The 16,997-nt window shown below is 39.3% G+C and overlaps 1 protein-coding gene across 4 annotated transcripts in view; it reads left to right on the top strand.

Moving 5' to 3' along the window:
• Window positions 1-1,472: 1,472 nt before the first annotated feature.
• kif16ba (kinesin family member 16Ba) overlaps window positions 1,473-16,997 on the top strand; it is a 53,424-nt gene continuing 37,899 nt past the window's right edge. For 3 of the 4 annotated variants that reach the window (XM_079812205.1, XM_079812204.1, XM_079812202.1), the window contains exons 1-6: window positions 1,473-2,903; window positions 7,440-7,509; window positions 7,598-7,711; window positions 14,298-14,414; window positions 14,548-14,645; window positions 15,206-15,315. In XM_079812205.1, coding sequence (XP_079668331.1) covers window positions 2,857-2,903; window positions 7,440-7,509; window positions 7,598-7,711; window positions 14,298-14,414; window positions 14,548-14,645; window positions 15,206-15,315 — 556 coding nt within the window. In that variant the 5' untranslated portion in view covers window positions 1,473-2,856. The remainder of the gene's footprint in view (window positions 2,904-7,439; window positions 7,510-7,597; window positions 7,712-14,297; window positions 14,415-14,547; window positions 14,646-15,205; window positions 15,316-16,997) is intronic. The other variant, XM_079812203.1, reaches the window with a different exon arrangement.

Raw genomic sequence — 16,997 nt, 5'->3', positions numbered from 1 at the left:
TTTTAATGTGGCATTTATTCATTTATAATAATTATTTGTTTCTTTTTTAATTTATTTATTTGACACATAATTTCGCATTTATTTATTTGATACATCTAGTTGTTTAGTATGTAAATATGAATTGTGCCTATATTTTATATTTATTTTACCTTTTACTATTTACTATTTACTTTCTTTTTCTTATTTTTTAATTCATATTTTTTTTTATGGACCAGTTGGACAGGATAATGAGCGTTTCTTTTACTATCCAAAAAGTATCCCAGGATGCAGCTCACAAAGTTTAGTAGAAAAATATAATTTATGTTTATTATATACTATATATACTATATATATATATATATATATATATATATATATATAAAAATAATTATATTTTTTACATAAATTAAATTATATTTTGTGCCTATTTATTTATTTAAAAACTTTATTTTACATTTATTTTCTTTGAAGCCCTTCGATGCTGTTTAAAAAGCATCCTAGGAAGCACATCACAAAAACATATATAATATAAAAAATAAATACATTTACATTTTGCCGTGTTATTTCTTTGTTTCTTTCTTTATTTTACTACTTTTTACTACATTAATTGTTAAAAATAACAATTGAACAAGGGTGTGTTCACACTTGTAGTTCGGTTCGCTTGGTTCATATGGTCCGGATTCCGGGGGAAAAAAAAAATGTTGTCCTTGGGTCTCATTTATAACCACTAGCAGTGGACCGTGGAATATTTAGTAGTGAGAAAATTTCACAAATGGACTTATTGCACAGGAGGCAACCAATCACGGTACCACGCTTGAGTTCACTGAGCTCCTGAGAGCGACACATTCTTCTTTCACTAATGTTTGTAGAAGCGTCTGCATGCCTAGTGCTTGATTTATACACCTGTGGCCATAGAAGTGATTGGAAAACCTGAATCCAATGAATTAGAGGGGTGTCACAATACATTTGTCAATATAGTGTATGTTCGCAATCGCATGCCATACGAAACAGCACTCGCCATTCTTAAAATGCTGTGTAAACGCAGTTTATACATATACGTACTGCATGAACAAGGAAAACAGCTATAGATGGACCTTTACGCTTGTTGCCATTAGTGCTTAAATGACGTCACTGTTGCCCAGCTTACATCACTTCAGAGTTACTACTGGCGGTCCGGATGCAATCAGGAAAATGGCCCTATAGGGGAAAATGTAATTCTTGGGGGACCTATAACATTAGTTCCTATAACCACCCAGTGCAAAAGCCCCTTAATAGTGTTAGTGTGAGACTTCCCGTCGCTCAAATCCCTTCTCTGCTTTACAGAGCCTCCTTTGGACTCTTCTAATAGAATTAAACTCAGACGTGTCTGACTGTGCGATCCTGGTTTAGCTGACCTCTGTTGAGCTATCTGTGCCACATCCATTGACGCACACAGATGCTGGGCTAATTTAGGGATTTGGTGCGTGTCATGAGGCCGGGATGGTGTGAGCATTATAAAGGAAGGAACGGATCAAAGGGTAGCCTTCATGAATGGACATGTGTCTCAGTGGAGCCTGAAACTTGACTGACTTGATCTTCAGCTCAAGCTACTTCAACTTCTGTACCTTCAACTTCTCCCGAAGAAGAGCCATGTCGGGAATCATGGAATCTGTGTCGCATACGTTACCTCACGCAGAAGGATCCGTACCACGGAGAGCCCTCAAGGTCCCGGCTCGTGGGGCCTCCTCACAATTCGTGGCCTCCACCATTGTCATCCTCTCCTCTTACGCTGTAGCGACACTGGCTATGAACTGTGGGAAAAAAATCCAGGATCAGCGAATGGGCACTTTAAAAAACTGAAGCAAGAACAGTTATACAGGACTCAGAGCACTTTAGCTCTAATGGCTCATAATGCAATTGCCTTATGACTCTGTAAACTCAGTTCATGTATGAGCTGGTGTTAAGAGTGTCTGCTGGCTCTGTCGGTGCTGCTGAAGAAAAAGAACAACTAATGGAGCTGATATTACCGTCACGTTGTAAGATAAAGCCACGAGACAGCACGAACGGATTCAGGATGGCATCCGAGGAAGAAGCATCACTCCTGTGGACGTAACATCTAGAGAGATCCATTACCAAAGAATCCATTTGTAAAGTTAATGTTTTATTTGCAAGTTATATAAAAAATGTTTTAATGTCATTCTTTTTTGTCTGCCCTTATTGATACATCTTGACAGATTAAATACCTGTTATTTTTGAATGATTTATATACTAACATTATATTATATTGTATGTAATGCTATTGTAGTATTTATTTAATATTACTATAATATAATACGGTTTGTGGTCAGTTTGTGTGACCAATGTTTTCCACTTTGATGTCGTTATTAGCCAGAAATCACAATTGTAGTAATTCAATATTTGCTTAGTTTTCACCAAAAGCTCTCTTTATTTTGCTGTAGTTACGGTGCCAGACAGAAGTCTGTCCGAAATCAGTTCAGGTCATTTCCTGATAAGGCAACAAGTCAGATTCTAGGATTTGGGAATTGGGACGCGGGCCATGTGTTATTGTTCCCGGCCATGATATTTCCAGGCCGGCAGGTGGCAGTATCGCGTCTGCTATGTGTGCTGTATGCCGCCCTACAGCCAGCAAAGAGCAGGACGTTGTGAATCACTCCGGGAAAATAACACGAACTGAACAACGGCGTCCTGGACGAATTCGCCTTTTTACATGATGACTGTTGAGTGAACACTAGACGAGCGTTATCGGCTCCTCTCACGGACAAACCGACCTGTTTTACGCGGATACGGGCACATCATCCGGAGCCGGTTCCAGTTGTGTCAGTCACCCATGAGAAGCGAGTGAAGCGAGTGTGTGGTTCTGATCCTCAGGGATGTGTCATGGCATCGGTTCGGGTGGCAGTGCGGGTCCGGCCCATGAACAGACGGTGAGTGGGTGTTAAACACACACACAAACTAATAAACTAACACATCATAAACATGTCCGCGTGAACAGCTGCCGAGTGAAATATACCTGGTAGTGGTAAAGCACAAATATTAAACCCGCCTTAGAATTAGTGAGCTGTATTTATTATTACATTAATAATACAATAAATAGTTAATATTATGTTTAACTATCTGTTTCTTATTTATTATTGTTGTGATTATTTTTGCCCATTGGGACGTTGACATGGCGCAAGCCAGATTCGAACCTGACGGATACCCGCTGCGCCTCGACTCCGACCTCATCTGTGAGCGGCATAGGCACGTTCAGCGTCCAGAAAGTCCATAGTGCTCTGTCTAAATAGGCAGATAGGTGTGATTTGTAACACTTGAGTGTAATTAAGACACAGATAAACATTTTCACATATGGCTGTTCCATTGTTTATATGAATGACAGATTGTTATTTCACTTCCTCTGCATGCCAGTTGTTCACCTCATGAACGCCAGGTCCCATAACAAAAGAACACACAAACACTCACTAGGGTGGTAACTTTGCGGCATTTAGTGAAGCAAGAATAATTGCACAGGACTCTGGTGTACTCGCAACTACAATACAATTTTGTCCATCATATCGATGGTATCATGATGCAGTGATTCTGAAATAGCCTACTCTATTCATTACCAGACCATTGAGCTACGATCTTGAAATAGACCTGTGTGTAAGAGGCAAAAACGTGTTTGACAATGTGATGTCTGTTTCAAAAACTGACCACTGAGAGGAACCTGTCTTGCAAAGTGCACAGTGCCTGAAAACATAACATTTCTAGACTTCTGGAAATAAAAGAAATACATAAATAAACAAATAGTCTGGCACAGTGCCAAATCCATGACAAGCGTCTCCACTGCTTTTTGATGCAAGTTTGTGCTCTTTTGTCCATTCCGGATTAAAAGAGGTCTGACGTTTCGGCATGCTATGATATGACGTAGCCAGCACGTCGTGGAGGCTTGTTTACGTTTTTAACCAATGATATATCAGATATTTATTTGACAACGCTTTCAGCCAAACATTTGTTTGACCAGAGATCCTACGGCATTAGACAGCATACGATTCTAGAGCGGGGTTTTTTTTTTAGCAACTTTTCAGCACAACTCCAAAAAGGAGGACAAATGAGTGTCCGGCTTGAGGCTGTGTCGGACGCCGGACAGGGGGCGTAAAATCCGGACTGTCCGGCCAAAATCCTGACGTATGGCCTAACACACACACACACACACACACACACACACACACACACACACACACACACACACACACACACACACACACACACACACACACACACACACACAGAGAGAGGCAGATAGACAGACACAGTGATACACATCTTCTTCAAGGTTGGATTTGTTTGAGCTCTAGCTCTGTCCAGGAAACTTTCCCAAAACATACTGATTAAATATACTTTCTCAGTATATTACAGACACAGTATATTTCTCAGTAAGAGGTTCAGACAATATTCTTCATTCTTATTCTCGTAAAGTAAACGCTTTAACTAAAACAGTCAGTAGGCACAAGCCTGAACGACCCCCAGTGACATAAGCTCAAAGGATAACCCTTCAATATATACGTATAATATATATTTACAAATCTTCATGTTAGATGATTAATCATATTCATTATTATAACATAAAAAATATCTAATTCACTTAAGTATCTCAATATAAAATGTTAGAGTGTTTATTATTGGTTAATTTATTATAATATAATTTATAAACTCCTTCATTAGCCAGCTTTAAATCAGCGCTTAAATCTGATTTGTTCTCTCTGGCTTTTGATTAGATTGCTAAAGGTTTATGGGTTTTTTTTATTTATTCTTTTTTTAATAAAATTACTGTACAGCACTTTGGTGCAACTCTGTGGCTTTTAAATGTGCTATAGAAATACATTTTGACTTGATTTGACTAGGTGTCTAATTTCTAGTCCGCTAGGTGTGGTTTCACTCGTCTATTTAAAGTCTATTTAAAATAATTAAATTATTCATTATATCAAAATTGAGCCGAATGAAAAATGACCCAGTTCTCATTGGTTTTATACTGGCCCTGGCCTTTTTAGCCTCTTCTTTTATTAGACTGTTGCTTTTAGGATCCCAGACCAAATATTTATTATCACAATATTTTTATAATATTAAAGGATTAGTTCACTTTTAAATAAACTTTTGCTGATAATTTACTCACCACCATGTCATCCAAGATGTCCATGTCTTTCTTTCTGCAGTCGAAAAGAAATGAAGGTTTTGGATGAGAACAGTCCAGGGTTTTTCTCCATATAATGGACTTCAATGGGCTACAAACGGTTCAAGGTCCAAATGACAGTTTCAGTGCAGCTTAAAACAATACCAGACGATGAATAAAGGTCTTATCTAGCGAAACGATCAGTTTCTGCATGAAACCGAGCAGTATTTATGCTATTATTTTACCTCTTAACGGACGAACGTGATCGTCTCTGAGCTCCGCCATAACTTTCGGCAAGTGAGGTCAAATTAGATCGTGGTCATTGATGTATACGTAGATGCCTCATTAGCGACTGCACGGATCAGTAGAATGAGGCATCTACTATCGATATATCTATGACCACGATCTAATTTGACCTCACTCTCCGGAAGTTATGGCTGAGATCAGAGACGATCGCGTTCGTCTGAATTATCAGCAAAAGTTTATTTAAAAGTGAACTAATCCTTTAAAGGTCCCATGGCATGGCATTTTTCTATTATTTTATAATGTTTCCTGAGGTGTACTTATATTGTTAGTATGACTTTTACATCATAAAATGTCATAATTTAGAAATAAAAGGCATTTTTTCTATACTGCTGTTTGCCCCGTGGCTGAATGCCCTGCTTCAAGAGGCGTGTCTGCTGTGAGACTTCAGTAAAAATGCCCACTGTTGTGATTGGCTGACATCTTTGCATTTTAAATGAGCGGAGGGGGCGTGGTTTAACGTGGTCTACGAGGCAGGAGCTGCTGCCAGAGAGACGGATGGACCTGAGTTCACTTCACATCAGTTCTCAGCATGTCTGAACTGTTACAGCATATACTTCAGGTTATTAGTTTATTTCTAGTCGGAGGGGCTGTCACTCATGTCAGAAAGTTAGTAACTTTAGTAAATTATGGATCAGCGCTGACTCGAGACGCGAACCGTTTAGAACGATTCAGTCCGATTTGGTGAACTGGTTCGGTTCACTAAAAAGAACTGGTTCAAAAGAAAGATTGTTCGCGAACCGGACATCACTAATGTACCAGAGATGGAGCGATTGCTAACAAAGTTATTTATAGTAACTACTGAGTTATGAGAGCGCTATCAGTCAGCGTGAGTTTATTGTGTTTGTATCTGAGAGTTCTGAATAAACACGAGTCTCAGTCACACCGAGTCCGTCTTCATCATTATTACCAACTTTGTAACACATGCAAAGTACCATTACAGCTGTCGAGATGAACAAGTTAAAAGTAAGTGTTGATAATAGCATTATTTTAAAAATAAAATAAAAGCGTCAGTGACGCGCGTTGAGTACACAGCGCAAACAAAGACACAACAGCAGTAATCGAATGTAATCCAGTTTATTGTGGGGCTAGGCTGGCAGATTCTCTGGGCGGAGGAAAGGGAGGAAACCGTTCCTGCTTGGACGTCAAACCAGGAGACTTCAGCATTGGCTCGTCTGGGCTGTCATTTTCTCAAAGGCAGAGAAAGACAGCCAGAACTCGGTTTTACACCGATCAACATTTCTATCCACTTGGGGACAATATTCAGGCTAGGGGAACTCATATTAATGTTGAAAAACCTCATAAAATGAACATTTCATGCCATGGGACCTTTAAAACATTATGATTATTTATTATTAATAATTATAATATTTAAATTGTAAAGTATTTATAATTATTGGTTTACACTTGGAGTAGACTGATTTTATTGAATGTATTAAACTAATGTGATTGTAAAGCAATCATTAATGAGAATTATAAATAATCTGTAAAGCTAGACTGAGCATTTGTGGGACTATATGCAAACAAACCTGTGTGTATTTCGCATACAGCGTGTGCAGTTATACAGCTCATTCTCTCCTGAACATCTCCTGATTCCAGAGGTGCTGAGTCTGTATTATAAAAGAGCAGAAATATAGGTTTCATTTTATTTCATATTTTGTTCCTGTTTCATTCGGATGTTTAACAGTAGTTTTACAAAACAATACAAACTGAGATCTGAAAATTAAGTTTTCATTTCTAATGTTTACTCTAAATTGTTGTGCTGATAATATAATTATAAAACAATGAAAAACATTTTTAACCAGTAAAAAAAATGAATGATTCTGCTTTCCATCTTAAACTGCTCATAAAAGCATCAAGTTGATAGACACCTTGGTTTGATCTGTTGATTGGTCTAAATTAAATCGTCTCCCTCGAGAGTAAATTCCTGTGGACTTGAAGATTTACACTGTGTGTCAATAATAAATGAAGTGCATAAATATGTTTTATTTATTATTGATTTTTGGCCCAGGGAGAAAGACCTGTCTGGCAAATGCATCATCGAAATGGAAGGCAACAAGACCACCATCACCAACTTAAAAGTATGTTGTATTACGTGACTCTAAATGATTGAGTTCCACAGAAACTATAATTTTTAGGCTTATTATTGTGTTGTTTTTTTTATGTCAGATACCAGATGGAGTGACTGGAGACTCTGTAAGAGAGAGGGCAAAGACTTTCACATATGATTTCTCTTACGACTCGTCGGACTGTAAAAACGCCAGCTTTGTCTCGCAGGAGAAGGTCAGTGGAAATATGAACACACCTGTCTGCTGAAAATTGTATAACTTTTGTCTTTTGCAGTCATCAATTTGTTAATTAACTGTAAGCAGGGCTCCAGACTAACATTTGAGAGCAGTGGCACCAGCGGTGGTGGTGGAAAATTTTGTAATATATAATTACTATTGTTTTGCAATTTGTTAATAAGTGCAGTTACTAATAATATTAAATGTTTGTTTATTGGAAATTTAACAGGGAAGCACTGAGCTTGAATTGATATGCAGATAAAATGAACTTTTATAAACAACAGTAATGTGCAAAAATGTAAATATTCTACTCTTATTAATTAAATATATCATTGTCCTTCTATATTATCACACTGAACTGACCGACAGCTTCAGTGATTATAAAACAGTCCCTCCAGAAAAACGCGATTATGCGATCGCGTGATTTAACGCATAATCAGCCAAAGTCCGCATATTCATGCGGGGCCGCATTTTTTCTAATACGCCGCACTTTCGCCGCATAAATTGCCTATTTCCGCGTGCAAAATATGCGGGGCTATCATGATTTCATAATCCCCGCATTTTCGTTGCAAAAAAAGTCATATATATTAGCAGAAAGTTGAAAAATGTTCGTTTACTTCACACAAGAGCCGCCATTTTCGCCTATTGCCATGGGAACGTTTTGAAGTGACGTGATTACCCGACGCGAACGTCATCGAAAAGCTTCAAACCCCGTGGAGAAACCATAGATACCGGTGAAACCATGATGAAGCACAAACTCCCATTGGCCAACAAAAATAACAGCAAAAGAGCAAAGCAGTTTCCCTGTGTGCTGACTGATTTCAAAACACAGCTTTGAAGCGTTATGAATCAATGAGTCGATTCAGTGGTTTGAAGCGTTATGAATCAATGAGTTGATTCAGCGGTTTGCAGCGTTATGAATCAATGAGTCGATTCAGCGAGTTGGATCGCCAAACTCACGTATTTCAGCAGTTTGACACGCGATCCGAATCATGAATCGACTCGATGATTCATAGCATCATGATGCTGTGTTTTGAAATCAGTCATCACTATATAAGTCGTTATTTAGTTTTTTTTGCACACAATAACTATTATCGTCGCTTCATAAAGTTATTGTAGAACCACTGTAGTGAGATGGACTTTGTAACGACGTCTTTAGTAGGCTACCTTTTATGGGTCTTGAGAGTGAACATTGTGCCAATGGAGGCCTTTCTGAGCCATCGGAATTCAACTAAAATATCTTAATTTGTGTCCAACAACATAAAGGGAAGTCATTAATGACAGAATTTTCATTTTTAGGTGAACTAACCCTTTAAGAGATTGCACTTTGTGCATTGGAAGCACTCAAATGTCTGTTTTGTATAGCGACATCTGTAAAACAGGAAGTTATTTATTAATTTTTTCAGAAGTTGTAGCATATTCCTTTTGTAAAGCTACAGAACTTGATTGACTAAATGTTTTGTAAATTTGAGCCATTATTAAGGTCTTCAATAAAACAAGATGAGAACTTAAATATTCCAGCACTTTCTGTGATGTAGTGCTTTTTTTTCTTTCTCATCAAACCGCAGTTTTTGCAAGTTCCCGCAATTTTATCGCATAAAATTGCATAAATATCCCGCATTTTTCATCGCATTTTTTAAGAAAACGTGCCGCATAATCAAGGATTTTTGCCCGCAACAATCACAAAAAAAAGCGGCATTTTTCTGGAAGGACTGATAAAAGGAGCATTTTTGTTTTCTGGGTAATTCAGTCACAATTTTAAAGGGGTGGTAAAACACATTCTTTTGAGGCTTGATTGTGTTTGTGGGGTGCACTGTAACGTGTTCATGCTTCGTTTTTAAAAAATTGCATTATTTTTCATATATTTGACCTTTATTCTACACTGCTCTGTCCCTCCTTGTAAAAACGGTCTGATGGTTTCCGGGTTGTATGAAGCCAGTCCCTCAAAAATACGCGATGGGCTCAGATTGTTTAGCTGGCCCAGTGTGTTGTGATTCGCTAACCGCCTAGTGCACGTTTGTCGAAAAACATCACGCCCCTTACCTTTACCGGTAGACTGTGCTTTGGTAGTATTAGAATCAATGGCGTCAATAAAACCATACCAATTTGAGCCCGAATCAGACCCAGACAATTTTAGTGAAGATGATCGAGCAGAACCTGTTCATTCCTCAAGAGTAAAGACTGCGGATCTATAGTGATTGCTACTGAATGGCACTGTTACTTTTGTATTTTTAGAACGATTATAGCCAAATATCTGTCGCAAGAACTATTAACCCAAAACGAACACTAAACATTGGCTTTACTAGTTAGCCAAATCAAACACAGAACCATGTTTAGCATGCCTGTAGATAAACAATATATAAAAGCTCTGATCAAAGAATAATTTACACTAATGCCAAGTTCGCTGTTGAGATTTAAAAAAAAGTTGTAACGTTAGGTGTTTGTCGGATAACGTTAAGTATGAATGAGCATTTAACAAACTGGTTTGCAGAGCCAAACAGCGTTGTCATTTGTGTACTTCCTTGCTACAACGTACAATTAACAATACGAACTATTACAGGAAAACACATCGACGAAAAATAAATCAGACTTACAGGTTGTGGCCCGTAAAAAGCTTCTGTTTTTAAATCCATCTTTCAGGACAAGCCGTTGTGCGAATCCTTCATTGAACTCGTGAAGATTGTGGAAGCTTTCCTCTGTGAGATGTGCAGCGGGGGCCGCGCGCGCCCGTTGTGGATTCACACTGGCAGTGTTTGTCTCGTGCAGCTGAACCGCGGCTAGTGTATTGCAAATACAGACGAATATTGTCCATTATGTCACATTTTCCAGTCTTCTCCTCCGACCCCTGTCTGTCTCGTGCTTTGATTTATGATGGGCAGCATATATCTGCTGCAAATGCGACCTGTTCCCCTCTGTCTCATACACGCATGCATATAACATGTTGTATGTTAAACGCACTGCAACGCACCCCCGTCCCTAGGAAGGCTGAACAAAGTGGACCTGCAATCCGGATGAAAATAACAGCGTTTCATCGGCATTGCGGCAACAACACTCCAGCCTAAATATACCATAACAACGCCTCCCCGCGGCGAAACAAAATGGCCTCGCCCGCCCTTATTTAATATTCTCGGAGGAGGGGTTTATGTAAATATTGGGGCTGGTGATGTCACAACCCTGGAGGACTGTCTGTAGTCGCCTACCGGCCGTTTGCTGTAGTCCTTTGACATTGATTTCTTTAAAAGCAGATTTCTCCCTTTGCTTTAAACTTTGAACGTTGTAACTTTGCAGATGTTGTTTATGCTCTAACAGCAACATTACACACTAGCTAAAGTTAGAAAAGTGAAATCGTGGTTTACCACCCCTTTAAGAAACTTTTTTGTTTTTCATGGGACTTTGTGACTTTCTACTCTTTTCCATATATTAAAGGTACACTATGTATTCTGGACGTGTGAGGGAGTCGCCTGTCAATTGCGTCATATCTGCGTTACCCCCGGTTTTATTTTGCAGAAACGCTTTACTCTCACTCCAGTGAGCAACAAGTGTCATAGCAGCCGCAGAGAGAATGCACAGAGTAACGTCATAACCATTTTCAACACAATCAGATATATCTAATATGATAAACAGAGCTGCGTTACCTCAAACTCATGACCGGAAAAGCGGAAGTGGCTAAGTCCCGCTGGTCGTGAGGCATGTGTTCCGTTCGTCTTATTAACAATCGCTCCAGCGGCCTTGCTCAGCTCCTCAACACTCTGTCCTGCTTCTGCTTCATACTACAGTGACGTTAATAATCACATCCATGAACATGATTTCTGCCCGAGTCCTATCCCGATTCTTTTCCACCGACTGTTGAGGTGAAGACCACATGTCCCAAGATTCTGTGCTCAAACATGGCGTCATCAAACTACGCCTTTGTTTTGAATAGGCGACCTCGAGTGGACCGAAAAGTTACATAGTGCAGCTTTAAGTAGTGGAAATTGCTAATAAGTCTATGTGCTCCTATGTGCTCCCATCTACCGTTTATAGTGGTAATTTCATGTCTTTTTTAAATAAAACTGCTTGTTTGCCACAAAATGGCCTACACCTTTAAACTTTTAGTTTTACAAATCCTCATATTTAGAAAATAACATTACAATTGGATAATACTTAGTGCTTTTAAGTGCTGGAAAAAATGTGAATCCCTTGAAACATGCTTGAATTTCACTCTCAAAAGGTTGTACGATGAATAATGACAAAATTAAGAAATAAAATCAACTATTTCTTCCACAATACCATGGAGTGTTACTACATTGAATCCATGGTGAATGTTTATGATTTGTGGACTGAAACCCCTGAACTTCGTTCATGCAACAATTGTTTCTCCTGGTTTCCACGTCCGTGCTGTTTGCTCTGATATCTGTGGTTTATAACAGAGAGTTCTGCTTGAACGCTTCCCACTAGATCTCACAGTAGCGAAGTTATTAATTCTGTGGTGAATTTAAACGCTTTCTCACTGGATCTCCCAGCGTTGTGTGGTAACGAGTGTCACATGATTGAGATCAACCCGTGTTTGAGTTTGCACTGTGCTCTCTATTAGCTATCTATCTGAGCTAGGGATGTGACGGTGAGGACATTTTCCCACCGGTTAATTGATGTGTGACAACACCGGTAATACCGGTATCACCGGCGGAGACTTTTAAATCACTAATTCTATCTAACCGAAAGTAACATGCACACGACCGCTCTGAACTGAAAACGCGACAGTGCGCACACACCGTGACTGACCGCTCGTCTGTAAATGCGCGCTCTGTGAGGCCATGGGTGCGTCTCAATCAGTTCCCTAGTTCAGTAGTCAGGGCACTGATCAAGCATTGATCAGTCTATGATTGAGATGCACGCCATGAATGCACACTGTTAGTTCGTCCGTAAAGCCTCGTTTATACTCGACGCGCCCGCACGAGCGCGAGGGTGCGCGCGGCAAAAATAAATCCGCGCAGCAGCGTAGCGCGGAGGCTCGCACTGCGGAGCCAGGCGAAAGTAAACAATGCGCGCTTTGTGCGGCCGTGCACATTTTACTTTCGGTTTTTAATCAGCGCCAATTCGGCTGCGGGTTGCTTGAATTGTGGGTTCATTAGCCTATTATTTTTAACGAAAAACACAACAACAAAACAAATGACAAACTCCCTTAAATAGGCGCTTTTACGTTTCGCTTTGAAACCAAATCTTCCGCGATAATCTCAGCCAGCTCCTCACTCTATGATGAATGACTCCTGCCGAGACTCACGGTCGGATCCTGCTTTATTAAGCAGACACGTTCAGTTTTTATTTGTATTGTCTGTTCTCTAACTGAACTAAATTATTTTATTACTATAAAAAAAAAAATCAAAAAGACGGTGGGCGGTGCCACGGTGGGCAAGTGATGTAACCGGTGTGGAGTCTGGACACCGGTAACACCGGCAACACCGACTATCGTAGCAAGCCTAATCTGAGCTGATAAACGGTCTGTGCAGCACAGTTCAAACAAGCAGCACGGTTCAGTTCCGCTTTCGTTTGTTTGCCATTTGCTGCTTCTCATTTGTAACAGAAGTGGCAGCTCTTATCAGTTAGGCAACGTGGTGATCGCACCAGTGAGACCTCTTACAAAATTTAGTCACATCAGCAGGAAAAAAGGTTGCAAAATGTGACCATTTGGTCGCAGTCGGGAGCCCTGACTGTAAGCAGTTAGTGCTGAGGCTGGAAGATCAATAATTATGTGTTTATAATTTAAAGACCAGAAAGAAACCAGGAACATTATTTGAACCAAACAACTGAATGTAAGAAGTAAAATAAGGTAAAACATTTTGTTAAAAAAACAAATTCACACTGTTTTCACTAAATGAACACAAGAAAAAATAGAGCCACTTATAAATTATTGATATAAATGTCTGGTCTTTTTAAACTTCCTGTTAGTGCCCAGAGCATGAGCTGGACATTGCCTTCTTTTTTACTGATAATGCAAATGAATAGAGTTGTGGATTGACTGAAGCAGACAGTTTGAACGGATTCACAAATCAGAGACTATTAAATCAGAGATGGATGACTTCTGCCAGATAGTCTGTAGAAGATATGTCTTAATGCTCACAAGATCACAGAACTAGTTGAATATTGTGAATATTCTATAATTTGCCCAACTCTAATTAGAGCATTTTTGTAGAAGCATTATTGGTATCAATTGCTCAATAGATATTCATTTTGTTTTATTTAAAAACTCCAGCTCCAGTCCAAAAAAAACTTTTGAATGAATTTAGTTTGACCCAATTCATGCATTATAATATAGTCAGATCTGATTAGGAATTAATCCTCTTATTGTTTGTGTTCAGAAATATTTGTAACTGCTCTAAAAGTGACAACAATCTCGGGTGTTGTGTTGTACAGTAAAAACAGAAATCTTGGTTTTCAAGATGCAAACGTAATCTTAAAGGAATTGGAAATGCCCAGCTGTCATTGACGGTACAGTTAAGAACATAGCTTGACTTTATGATTCAATTTGAGCTTTTTTTCGGGTTAGCTTAGCATTGTTGCATAAAGAAGTACTGTAATGTCACAGGCATGATATCTGTGTGTTTCAGGTGTTTAAGGATCTAGGCACTGATGTGTTGAAGGCAGCATTTGAAGGATATAACGCCTGCATCTTTGCTTACGGCCAGACTGGATCGGGGAAGTCGCACACCATGATGGGAATCCCTGTAAGCTCTTTTCTTTTTAGGTTTTTTCATTTGAATTATGCTTTAGTAAATCTCTCAGGCAGTTGATTTATCACCCTTGACTGCTTCTGGAAAGTTGAATATTAGCTCTGAATCATGACTTGCTGTGCCGTAGGGGGACGTCGGGCTGATCCCACGGATCTGTGAAGGATTATTCAGCCGGATTTCAGGAATGACTCGAAGAGATGAAGCCTCTTTCCGTACAGAAGTCAGGTAAGTTGAGTTCAGGAGTCAGGAGTGCTCTGTGCGATGATAGTCAAAAGATAGCCATTCTTTACAGACACAGATTAAAGAGGACCCTTTTACAAAGTCTTGATATTGTTTTTGGGCTCTACTAGAATAGTAGTTCAAAAAACACATTGTTTTTGCAGCACCTCCTTCTGTGCTCTGATTGGATGGCTGGACCAGTGTGTTTTGTGCGTGTTTGGGAAATGTCACAGCACTATCCATAACCGCGAGATTCAACACGCTACTAACTAACTCACTCAGGTCCCTTTATTTGCATAATAGGTCCTCTTTAAAGGTGAAGTGAACCATTAGGGGTAGCAAACCGTTTTCAAGCAGTCCCCTGTCCCATACTCATGCATTCATTGTTTGAGCCAGTGTTGCTGTATCCACCCCAACTGCCTCAAACAAACAGATTGCAATTCGACTTGGTGCTTCTAGTAGCACAGAAATTATAGACTACACGTTTACTTCTTTAAAGTGAAGACCAGTTGCAGTTTGCATACAGAAAACCTGCTCTTACTCTGACATTTTGGTTATGCTGGCAGCTATTTGGAGATTTACAACGAAAGGGTACGGGACTTGTTAAGGAGAAAATTGGCTAAGACGTATAACCTCAGAGTCAGAGAGCATCCTAAAGAGGGACCCTATGTAGAAGGTAAGACCATGACTTAAAATCTTAAAACGGATCTTTGTAAATTAATTCATAAGCTTAAACATTGTCACAATAGTACAATGTTTGTAGTCAATACCAATACTAATGAAGTTTTACAATTCTCATACTGATTTCAGTGTCACAGCAAAATTAATGTTATGGATAACACCCCTCTAATGAAAGAAATTAAATATTAATATAAAAAATAACACAATCTAAACAATGGGATGTATTGTTTAATTAAATGGTTAGTTCACCCAAAAATGAAAATTCTGTCATGCATTACAACCCCAAATCCGAAAAAGTTGGGACAGTATGGAAAACGCAAATAAAAAAACAAAGAAGTGATTTCTAAATTTACTTTGACTTGTATTTCATTGCAGACAATATGAACACAAAATATTTCATGTTTTTTCTGGTCAACTTCATGTCATTTGTAAATATGCATCCTTTCCTGTCATTCAGACCTGCAACACATTTCAAAAAAAGTTGGGACAGTAAAGCATTTACCACTTTGTAATGTTGCCATTCCTTTTCACAACACTTAAATGACGTTTAGTGACTGAAGACACCAAGTGATGAAGTGTTTCAGGTGTAATTTTGTCCCATTCTTCCTGCAAACAAGTCTTAAGGTGGGCAACAGTACGGGGTCTTCGTTATCACACATTCTCTATTGGAGACAGGTCGGGACTGCAGGCAGGCCAGTCAAGTACCCGTACCCTCTTCCTCCGCAGCCAGGACTTTGTAATGTGTGCAGAATGTGGTTTTGCATTGTCTTGTTGAAATATGCATGGACGTCCCTGGAAAAGATGTCTTCTTGAAGGCAGCATATTATGCTCCAAAATCTCTATGTACTTTTCAGCATTAATGGTGCCTTCACAGAAGTGCAAGTTACCTTTGCCAAGGGCACTGACACAACCCCATACTATGACAGACCCTGGCTTGTTGCTGGTAACAGTCTAGATGATCCTTTTCTTCTTTGGTCCGGAGCACACGGCGTCCATTCCTCCCAAAAAATACCTGAAATACTGATTCATCTGATCACAGTACACGTTTCCACTGTGTGATGGTCCATCCCAGATGCCTCTGAGCCCAGAGAAGTCGACTGCGCTTCTGGACACTGTTAACATAGGGCTTCCTTTTGGCACAGTACAGTTTTAACTGGCATTTGTGGATGTAACTACGTATTGTGGTACTTGACAAAGGTTTGCCATAGTAGTCCTGAGCCCATGTGGTGATATCGCTTATAGATGAATGACGATTCTTGATGCAGTGCCGCCTGAGGGATCGGAGATCACGGTTGTTCAGCTCAGGCTTGCGCCCTTGTCCTTTATGCACTGAAATTCCTCCAGATTCCTTGAATCTTTTAATTATGTTGAATTATGCACTGTTGAATGTGAAATATCCAAATCTCTTCCTATCTTTCTTTGAGGAACATTATTTTTAAACATTTCAATAATTTTCTCACGTATTTGTTGGCAAACTGGCGATTCCTCGGCCCATCTTTGCTCCTAAAGGATTAGACCTTTCTTGGATGCTGCTTTTGTACCAAATCATAATTACAATCACCTGTTGACATCACCTGTTTCAAATCACATCATTATTTAACCATTTTACCTCATTCCTAGCCCTAAATTGCTCCTGTCCCAACTTTTTTTGAAATGTGTTGCAGGTCTGAATGACAG

Source organism: Gobio gobio, assembly GCF_949357685.1.
Source record: "Gobio gobio genome assembly, chromosome: 3".
Taxonomy (NCBI): Eukaryota; Metazoa; Chordata; class Actinopteri; order Cypriniformes; family Gobionidae; genus Gobio; species Gobio gobio.
The sequence above is the reverse complement of the archived record's forward strand: the minus strand, read 5'-3'. Positions and strand labels throughout refer to the sequence as shown.